This window comes from Zootermopsis nevadensis, unplaced genomic scaffold (assembly GCF_977971745.1).
Source record: "Zootermopsis nevadensis isolate Lab colony 2312 unplaced genomic scaffold, Znev_1.0 Znev_ptg000022l, whole genome shotgun sequence".
Lineage (NCBI taxonomy): Eukaryota > Metazoa > Arthropoda > Insecta > Blattodea > Termopsidae > Zootermopsis > Zootermopsis nevadensis.
In genome coordinates, this window is record NW_028259154.1 from 4,352,394 (window position 1) to 4,363,311 (window position 10,918).

Genomic DNA, 10,918 nt, shown 5'->3' on the forward strand with positions numbered 1-10,918 from the left:
TTGCATTTATGACATCCCCCAAAAGATTTACATCAGGATGAATCAGAAGCTGATGTTTCCCCATTCAATTTCAGTCCCACCTGGTTTTCTCAGACCTTTCTAATTGCATATTTTAAAAAGCATCGCCTTGTTTTAGACCATTTTGAATACGAAATGTGTCAGACAATTTTCTACCTCTCTACGGACTTTACTACAGGTTTCATTCGAAATACATTTTAGTAAGCCCAAGTAGTTTCATGGAGAAATCGGACTCAGTGAGAATATTGTTCAATACTTCCCTCCTAACTGAATTACACGCTTTGTTAATGTCTGCAAAATATGAATCTCAACGCAAGATTCTCCAGCCTCCTGCTAATTACCATATTTTAGGTCTGTTCTCCTCACACACCTGCTGTGTGCCTTCTTTTTTTAATGAGGCGGGTCACGTTTCACGCCCACACAAGACGAGAAACTTTTTTATAATTTCGTATATTTTGATATTCAGTTTCTCACGTAGAACGGACGTGGAAAACAAGAGATTCTTAACCGAATGGTACGAAGCATTCACCAGACACAGTCTACTCCAGCTTTCTAATTAAATGTACGAAATTTCAAGTTTTTTCTGTCTATATTTCAACTTCCCAGATTTTCCAAGGATTTATCAGCCATCTTTTGTTACGATATTGTCCAGCATTCTGGAGACGATGCATGAAAAAAAGAATACTTAATTTTCTCTGGGTTTTTCTTGTAGGCGAACACACTAGCGTATAATAGACATTCCGTGGTTTTTTATCCCACTATATATGTTGCCGAATATTTTGACATCATCACTTTAGAACAGAAGCTGACGTAATCCATTTAAATCCAATCCTTCCTTATTTTCCGTTCCTTCGTCTGTTACAAAAAATCCTTCCAATTCCAAGGCCATGTGTAACATTTTGTAACATGACTGGAGGACTACCCCTTGTCGACTGTTTTCGAGTACTTATTATCCAATATATTCACAGCTGCCACGTACACGTGAAGGCCTTCTGTACCGTCCAGAACCTGACGATAGACGAAGAACTCTGTAATCAGGCGGCTGAAATCCCAGAACTTGTAACATACTCAGTTGATAGGAAGGCGTAGGAAATATTAATGTCACTGGTATTATCAGACGACACACGGTGGTCTAGCGGTTAGAACGCTGGCCTTGTAATCCTGGGGTCTCGGGTTCGATTCTCGGCTGTGCCCGAATTTATAACTTGTGTTGGGCAAGGCCGTGGTCTAGGCAACACGGAGTTTTCCTCCGGGGGCTTCCCCGGTTTCTCCGTGGCATCCCAACAATTACTCCATTCACACACAGAAGAAGGCAATGGCAAACCACTTCTGAATCATCTGCCAAGAACGTATATGAACAGGTGCCAGTCCGAGAAAAGGATGGAAGGATCCTGTTCATATGGACCTGTCGTCAGACAGAACACTAAATAATAATAATAATATGAGGTGGTCTAGCGGTTAGAACGCTGGCCTTGTAATCCTGGGGTCTCGGGTTCGATTCCCGGCGGTGCCCGAATTTATAACGTGTTGGGCAAGGCCGTGGTCTAGGCAACACGGAGTTTTCCTCCGTGGCGTCCCAACAATTACTCCATTCACACACAGAAGAAGGCAATGGCAAACCACTTCTGGATCATCTGCCAAGAACGTATATGAACAGGTCCCAGTCCGAGAAAAGGATGGAAGGATGCTGTTCATATGGACCTGTCGTCAGACAGAACACTAAATAATAATAAGATGAGGTGGTCTAGCGGTTAGAACGCTGGCCTTGTAATCCTGGGGTCTCGGGTTCGATTCCCGGCGGTGCCCGAATTTATAACTTGTGTTGGGCAAGGCCGTGGTCTAGGCAACACGGAGTTTTCCTCCGTGGCATCCCAACAATTACTCCATTCACACACAGAAGAAGGCAATGGCAAACCACTTCTGGATCATCTGCCAAGAACGTATATGAACAGGTCCCAGTCCGAGAAGAGAAAAGGATGGAAGGATCCTGTTCATATGGACCTGTCGTCAGACAGAACACTAAATAATAATATATTATCAGACACAATGTAGGAGCTTGTGCGTAAGCGAACTATTTTGTACGTAACATGTAAAGCTTTAAATCATGATTATAAAATAATTAGATTGGAATCGGCGTATAAGACCGCGACATTTATTCTAACATCATTTATTTATTTATTTATGCAAATTATAACAATGTTCACAAATACAAAAACACATGAACAATTAGCTAACTCGTAAAAACAGGGAACCAGTTTTGTTACAGCAATTATTGACCATCGCGAAATAAAGGAACGATGACGGGTAAGGTTTCAACAAGGAACTACATTGCGCAGACGGCTATGCGCAGTGGTGAGATTCAATGGGGTTTGTTATCAGTAAGTTGTGTTATGGCCGTGAGATAAGGCTAATCAGGATTTCCCCGTGATACGAAACTGCAGTGGATGGGCTCGAACTTCGATCACGGCAAGTAGAAAAGCTGAAATCAGAAATTAATTAATATTTATAAATGAAACTGTACGTTCTAAAATAATCTAGTACGAAATTAATCTTTCGCTCTTACCTCAGGATCGACTTCATAGGCGCATTTTGTGAGTGCAAGAGCGACGTCACATTCGTCTTCGATTCCTGCGGAGAGAATGCAATTTGTTTATTTATTTATTTTACGTCCAGTCCAAAATATTTTGTCTTCCCGTCTGATTTCTAAGAACCTGAAAATTAAAGTATACAAAACAATAATCTTGCCTGTTGTCTTGTATGGGTGCGAAACATGGTCTCTCACTCAGAGGGAGGAACACGGATTGCAGGTGTTTGAGAATCGGGTGTTGTGGAGGATATTTGGGCCTAGGAGAGAAGACGATGGGGCACGGAGAAAACTTAAAAATCTGTACTCCTCACCCAGTATTGTCAGGGTGATTAAGTCGAGAAGAATGAGATGGACTGGGCATGTAGCGCGCATGCATGAGACAAGAGGTGTGCACCGGATATTGGTTGGGAAACCTGAAGGGAAGAGACCGCTGGGGAGACCTAGACGTAGATGGGAGGATAATCTCAGGCGGGATCTATGGGAGATAGGAGTTGAAGGAGACTGGATTTTGTTGGCCCAGGACAGGGTCCGGTGGAGGGCTTTGGTTAATTCGGTGATGAACCTTCGGGTTCGGTAAGCCATCTGGTTGGTTGGGTCCACTATTTGGGAAGCCTGAGGGGAAGCGACCGCTGGGGAGACCTAGACGTAGATGGGAGGATAATGTCAGGCGGGATCTATGGGAGATAGGAGTTGAAGGAGACTGGATTTTGTTGGCCCAGGACAGGGTCCGGTGGAGGGCTTTGGTTAGTTCGGTGATGAACCTTCGGGTTCCATAAACCATCTGGTTGGTTGGGTCCACTATTTGGGAAGCCTGAGGGGAAGAGACCTCTGGAGAGACCTAGACGTAGATGGGAGGATAATCTCAGGCGGGATCTGTGGGAGACAGGAGTTGAAGGAGACTGGATTTTGTTGGCCCAGGACAGGGTCTGGTGGAGGGCTTTGGTTAATTCGGTGATGAACCTTAGGGTTCCGTAAGCCATCTAGTTAGTTAGTTATTTATTTACGTCTGTGAAGACGAGTAACCTGTAACGTAACGAGAGTGCGAAATGGACATGGCGCTGAGTGTTCAAATTTACATTTCGGCTGCTGTAATTTACCAAGTTTTGTTGCTATGGAAACTCTCGGTTTGCTCCATTCAGAGGGGGTCAGACGGCACGAAGCTATTTATAGAACTGGACGGGAAATTAGCTTATGTTTACATTACATTCAATTTAGAGTCAGGGAGCGTAGTTTTAAATTGAAATCTAGACACGCTATCAAAAACAGATTGCAATGACATCTGATATTCTTTGCTCTGTAACCATGGAAACCCTCATAAAACGTCTATACACGCGTGAATCTATCGCAAGTTCGTGCTGGAAATATTCTCACGTGTTTCAATAGTTTCATTTATTTATTTTTTGGTAGTTGGTAAGAAAATCTGAAATCAAGTTTTGTTTTGGCTCGTATATCCTTCTTACAGAACATTAAATTAATATGGAAGTACAAAAAAAAAATACACCACCTCAAAATTAAGGCATTTAACTGGAAAATAAATGCAATTCAATTCACTCTGCTCCTCCCGCTTTAACCTAGTTTTTACATTTTCTTCTCTGAATTAACAAATCCCACAGTTTTCAGTGCATTAGCAACAGAGGTTTTCCTGTTGTCTGTGACCTCTGGTGGATCTCAATTGCCCCCGCCGACCGAACAAACAGCTTCTTAATTACTGCGTACACCTCGTAAAGGCACGTATTTAAATAATAGAGACTGTAAAAGTCTAAGACACGTTGCGTTATAAAAATTCTAACTAAAATATAGGTCTTTGTGGGATTTTTGAGATAATTATCTTCTGAATTGCCAACCGGAATTGTAATATTGTTTGGACAGCTTTTACTGACAGACCCCGGCCATATGTTCCACATTTAAACAGAATAATTGTGTGCAAAATACATTTTTTTCTCATGTGATTTATCAATTTAAAATCTTACCCTACTCTCACACTGGCAGGTGTAGAGACTAAAATTTCATTTGGGATACGGAGTCCAGTCCTGACTTACCGTCACCTGCGTTCCGACACTTTTGAGCTACATTCTTAACCTTGCCGCTAATTTCAGGGGACAGCAAATCTTCGGCCATTTGGATCGTCAGATCGGCTTGGTACTTGCCGTCTTTCAGCTGCAACAAAAATTGAGTGCTTCTTACACACAATAAGAAGTCGATATATGAGCCCCTTTCGCGTAACCTGTCTCGATAAGATACAGTCGGAACACGTTTTTGAAAAATGAAAACTTCTAATCTTTTCGCTTTAATAGCACAAAAACATTTGCTATTCCTTTAGAATAAGAGTGATATAAGAGTGTGACTTTCCAATGCTGTTTCTATTACGAATTAAATTCAATATCCCTAAGACACTTCAGTCTTAAGTAATTAATTAATTATTAATTAGTGTTCTGTCTGACGACAGGTCCATATGAACAGGATCCTTCCATCCTTTTCTCGGACTGGGACCTGTTCATATACGTTCTTGGCAGATGATCCAGAAGTGGTTTGCCATTGCCTTCTTCTGTGTGTGAATGGAGTAATTGTTGGGATGCCCCGGAGGAAAACTCCGTGTTGCCTAGACCACGGCCTTGCCCAACACAAGTTATAAATTCGGGCACCGCCGGGAATCGAACCCGAGACCCCAGGATTACAAGGCCAGCATTCTAACCGCTAGACCACCGTGGAGTCTTAAGTACCTTAGTATTAATAAAGGCGCCTTACCGAGTGCGACAGTCCCATCATGCAAGCCAGGTAACACTGGAAAAACAAAACAGATGCATTACGTTTTATAGTGTATTTGGTCAGCTCTGCCATTCTGAATACAAAGCTTAAGTGCAGAGCATAAGTCATGACAAAGCACACACTTACAAGACTGAGAATGATTTCTTAAAACATACATCCTTTGTCCTCAGTCGTCACAACTACGTTCCTTTTCAAATGTGGGTACATGATCCATCACGATCGTGTGATCTTAGGCGCATTTCTTATATCCCGTATTCTGGCTACATGTTTAGCCAATCCTGACGCCTAAATTTCCCTGCCCTAATACTCCAAAGAAATATATATATATATAAGATAGTGTAATTGCGTCATATTGTGAATATTATAACAATTATTTATTTTAATCCGTCTTATCACAATATTTTAAAATTTCTTATAATTAAGATAATAAAATATCATTGATGTTCCATATCGATTGATCGATTTACATTTCGGAACATTTACACAACATGTTTCGGTTTTTATAAAACCATCATCAGGTGTAAAGTATATCTAAGAACTTAAAACTTAATTATGATTACTTCTGGACATGTCGGAACACTCACTTTGGCCGATATGTACATCTAATAACATTTAAGAAAAACAACACCTTCGCCCAAAAATGGAAAAACAAACGTAATGAAACATCACCAAAAAACTACCAAAAAAACTACAAAAAACTACAGAAATCATAATTAAGTTTTAAGTTCTTAGATATACTTTACACCTGATGATGGTTTTATAAAAACCGAAACATGTTGTGTAAATGTTCCGAAATGTAAATCGATCAATCGATATGAAACATCAATGATATTTTAGTATCTTAATTATAAGAAATTTTAAATATTGTGATCAGACGGATTAAAATAAATAATTGTTAAAATATATATATTTCTATTAGGTGACCTGAAGACCTTATACTGCCATGTAATCTCTTGAATTCCAAATTGATCATCAACTCGTCTCGTGCACTGTCCCTATCCGTGGCGAATTCAATGGTGATGCTGATGATATATTGTTATTACCTTCAATGTCCTGTCATCGCTGAATCGGCCTTCGGAAGCTGCCTCAATGGTCTCTGAAACAAAGGGACCCTCGGCTACATTATGTCACAGTAATGCTTGCACGCAGTTTAGAATGATCAATGTCTCTACAGACTGACTCTTGACCTCTGAGGTCTGTGTTTGCCTTCACTGATTCATCTTCGTTACTTGGTGTGGAGGCCTTAAATCGATACAAATTACTTTTCTCTAAAGCCTCATTTATTGATCACAGAATCCGCGGCCTCAAATGTAATACGGAGATGGTCAGGAATAGATCTGAAAGACGGTGGCAGGCCGTCCCTGTCAGCAAACTATCGCAGCGTTCGCCTGGGAAGGCTGAACATTTTCACGATGGAAATGACGTCGGAACTGTTAAGTGGCTTTACGAATTCACTGGCGCGTGATTTGGAACGAAGCTTTGCCGGCTGTAATGACGACTCGACTATAAAGTAAGAATGGGATGTGGGAAAAGTTCATAATCACTGGCTTCGTGTGTGTCTTCTAAGTGAACAAACAAAAGATGAGATCGGCGGAGCGTGTAGATGGCACGGTGTATGCTGGACAGAGTTAGGTGTAAAGTTACTTCCGCGCATCGTACCATGAACTTTGCAATCTCGAAAGGGAAATTCCGATTTCTGGGTCTATAAACTACAAATATCGCATTTGCAACCCGTTTGAACATGTCTGAAGCCTCTTTTATAATCTTATCACAGAAACAAATGCATATGGAACTGCGTTAACCTCTCATCATGACTGTTCGACTTACCTTCCGTCGGATCAACATATTTCCAGTTTCCGGGTGCCCTTCTATACCACGAGTCTTGCCGCATTTGACTATTGTCCTGTCTCGATATCTCGGGAAAGTTTCCTTCCAGAGAATTCTCCCTTATATTCTTTTATTTTATTTAGGTTTCCCCCGTTCTTATTATGCACCATTTTTTCCCACACCCTGTACACAAAATCAGCCTGTTCCGTTCGGTATTGATTAAGAAATATTCAACAGACGCCCGGGAATCTAAATGTAGAAACAATTACTTTAGGAAGTTTTTGTGTGTGTGAATCGGTTAACTCGCCTCTGTTAAGTCCCTGCGTTTCTGACCGGAACTCCGGGGACCTCGCCCTCCGGGTTTCTGTACTTACCGTCCGATACTCCAACACGCGGCTGGCAGTGGCTTCTTAAAATCTTCCCCGTTGACATTATTTCCTCCATTGTCAGCCCCTGGAAATTTTGTTATTCAATTAAGATTGTCTTTAATGTAGATCTACTACCCTGTTGGATTTAAGGTTTATATATTCACCGCAGGACACTTGTAAATACTTTTATCAGAAACAATCTTAACTTTATTGTTCTCTCCGTGTGTCTGCAACGTTTAACCTTTTAAAAGAACTGATACATTTTTTCTAAAACGTACATACGTACTACTGAAATCTGCCTCAAAGTTTAAATCTTTTTTTTTTCTTAGATAATTTTCTGCTGCTGAATTTAGTGGTGAAGTTAAAATAGCCTTGTCACGACTGGGGTAAGACCAAGGTTGGTAGGATTTGAGGTTAGGTTTTCACGGCGGTGGGTACAAATATTGCTGTCTTTCGGGTTGTAGGACCTCTGAGACGTTTGTCAAATTCTACCAGGCAACACGGCCATCTTAAACCAACTTAGTTCACATAAAAGCAGTTAATATAAGGACAGGCAGGGCTGGGCTTAGAGGACTGATCACGTGGTTGTTGCAAAAAAAAAAAAGAACAATTGTACGTTGAACCATAACGAAGTTTCTGCAATGTTATGTAAATCTTTTTTATAAAGTTTAAAATTGTGCGCTATAGAGTCAACATTTTACTATCATTCCAGATGATACAAATAAGACATGAACTGTATTTTTAGGCGTGTCACATTTAGTCTGAATTGTGTTCGAAAATTACATATTTAAACGTAAACTTAACGGCGATCCTGAGATTTGAAATTATATTTGATAATTTTAACTTTGTCACAGTTTGCTTTGGTAGAAATTATTTTCAGAATTGGATCCCCGGATTGTTTCAAGAAGTCACAGAAATTGTTTCCTTACTAAAAACATAAAAATACGTGTGGGAAAATAACTGTTATAAGTTTCGCTCGCTACTTTGGTGTTTCTGAAATTTCGGGGTGGGGATTTATGTGGTGTAGTTCACAAATCGCGTCAGCACTGCTACGTTCTTTACGTGCTACGTTGTAGCTTTCCTAAATATAATACCACAGTTTTATCCAGTTACTCCCATTTGAATTACTTACAGCTGATGCACTCCGCAACACAATTGCGAAAATAAACAGTGCGATGGTGTTCTTCACCAGTTGATTCATGGTGCTTATATTTATAACCAGACACGAAGAAAAGAAGAAGTTAGTAATCGAGTTTGTTTGTCAGCACTCTTATAAGACTGATTCCAACTGTCAGGAATCCGCGTGTTCTTAGTAGACCTCTCCAGTTTCAAGGTCATGAAATTGCTATCCTCGTAGGTCAGATCGCTACCTGCAATTTTCCAGAGGCATTTGTTACAAATTCATCCAAGCAGAACGCAGATGACGTCAGGTTTCCAGTTGTTGATTTCGTACTTTGAGGGGGGAAAAAAAAATGTTTGTGCGCATTTGTTTTTATTCTCAAAACACAGAAATTGAGCCAATTATAATCAGCATTAAGGCAGATCTATAATCAGCCAGTTCTGTAAATATCCTCTGAAGAATGAAGCTTTCGCGTCTGTTTGTCGTATGACCCTGCAATCTGCCCATAATTTGAACAACCTTTTACGTCGTAATGGCTGGTTTCAAGGTCATACTCTTTACAAGCTGCTGTATTACACGCATTAGACGTGGAAATAAATATTGGTATTAACTTTGTTGTCGTGAAAATTACGGAGACATGCGCCCTGATACGGGGGTGTAGAATCGCGATTCACGAGGCAAACCATCATCAAAAACACCAAATACGCTGCATCATTCTTCCGATGAAATAATGAAGTCTTCCTTTTCATAGAATATGAAGCGGGCTGGATGACTGGGGTTCGATCCCCGACGGGGGGAGAGGTTTTTTCTCTAGCCTCTGCGTCCAGCCTCCTATCCAATGGGTACCGGGGTCCTTTCCCGCGGCGTGATGCTGACCACTCACCCCCATCTAGTGCCGAGATCAAGAATGAGTAGGAGTCTTTCCGGCTCTCCCCCCAAGCGACGTACGTGGCGTATAGTGGGACAGTTTTACTTTACTTTTATGAGGCCTCGACAATTAGGATACATCGTTAAAAGTGACTGGAGTGAACATAGACACGGTGAAGTTGGCAATAAAGTGACTAGGTTCCTCCTGGTTTGCTGATTGAAAGCTGGTTCTCGTAAGTGGGGTTCGGAATTTCGCTCGTCCATTCTGACGACCGCCGAGTCACTTCTCCGCTCGTCACTCCTGAAATTCTGTTCGCCCTGTTCAAATAACCAACGCACCCTCAAGGCACCCTTCACCTATTACACAGGGGATAATATTAAAATGGGTTTTACTAAAATAGGCTTGGAGGGTAATCTGCATCAGTTTACGGACCAGTGTTCAGCTTTTGTGAAAACGGTAACGAACTTATAAAATGCGGAGAATTTCTTACTCTATGAGAGTTCAGTTAGTTTGATGAAGTCCCTGTTCTGTCGAGTTATTTCGTTAGTTAGCCCGCAAATGGAGAGCTTGCACATATGCAATTGGTCTGATTAAATTTCCTTTTCACGGGATAAAGTGCCCGGATGAAAGATTACGACGATTACGCCACTTAAAAGGTATGAGTATCTGCTGGTTGTTTCATGTGCTGATTCTAGATGGCAGTTTTATCTCTAAACCATGAAAATGACAACTTCAATGTGAAGTTTGTCTTCTCGGACATTCCGCCTTGCAGCGTGGTATAAATTGACCGACGTTACAGAGGCGCTTACTGCTTCCATCATCAGGGTGATTCTGTTACCTTTTATACATGCCGGTGTTTACAGATTCCATGAACGTAACCCTTCATGACGAGCTGATAGCCGATCAGACAGTTAAGAAATTCTCCATCTTTAGGACCCAGAGCCCTTCGTCAGAAGCTTATAGTCGCTTAGCCTGTCAGTTGCTAATAATATGAGAAAGTTCTATCCTGTCCACGCCGTCGTATCCTATTTACTTAAGCTCCGTTTTAATATTATTCTCTTCCCTTCAGGGTCTTCTCATAAAATATTGTACGCATCTCTGATCGCGCCTTTGTATGCTGCATATAATTATTTATTTGTCACAGGCTGTGTTGATGAAATTAATACGCTATAGCACAGTTGTTACACTGCCTAGGGCCATAATTTCACTTTTATAGATGGCGCCCATGCGACGTACCAGTTAGAAATTCAAAGAATTACAGTGTACAGATCAAAATAAATTTATTTTTACAATATATATTATTTAAATATTGTCTTCTTTTTCAGATTTTATTCCATTTTAATAACATATTCGATGTTCTTTTT

General features: G+C 40.8%; 2 protein-coding genes across 4 annotated transcripts in view; one reads left to right on the forward strand and one right to left on the reverse strand.

Moving 5' to 3' along the window:
* Positions 1-10,918, forward strand: part of LOC110835215 (Src homology 2 domain-containing protein sprint) — a 335,746-nt gene that overhangs the window by 39,282 nt on the left and 285,546 nt on the right. The gene's annotated exons all lie outside the window — the stretch shown is intronic.
* Positions 2,170-8,867, reverse strand: LOC147872952 (general odorant-binding protein 72-like). Its single transcript, XM_087353547.1, has 7 exons — positions 8,699-8,867; positions 7,573-7,651; positions 6,415-6,467; positions 5,351-5,386; positions 4,645-4,762; positions 2,582-2,646; positions 2,170-2,497 (listed from the first exon to the last, which is right to left on the reverse strand). Exons 1-7 carry the CDS (start codon positions 8,765-8,767, stop codon positions 2,480-2,482), a joined length of 438 nt encoding a protein of 145 aa, XP_087209673.1. The 5' UTR covers positions 8,768-8,867; the 3' UTR covers positions 2,170-2,479.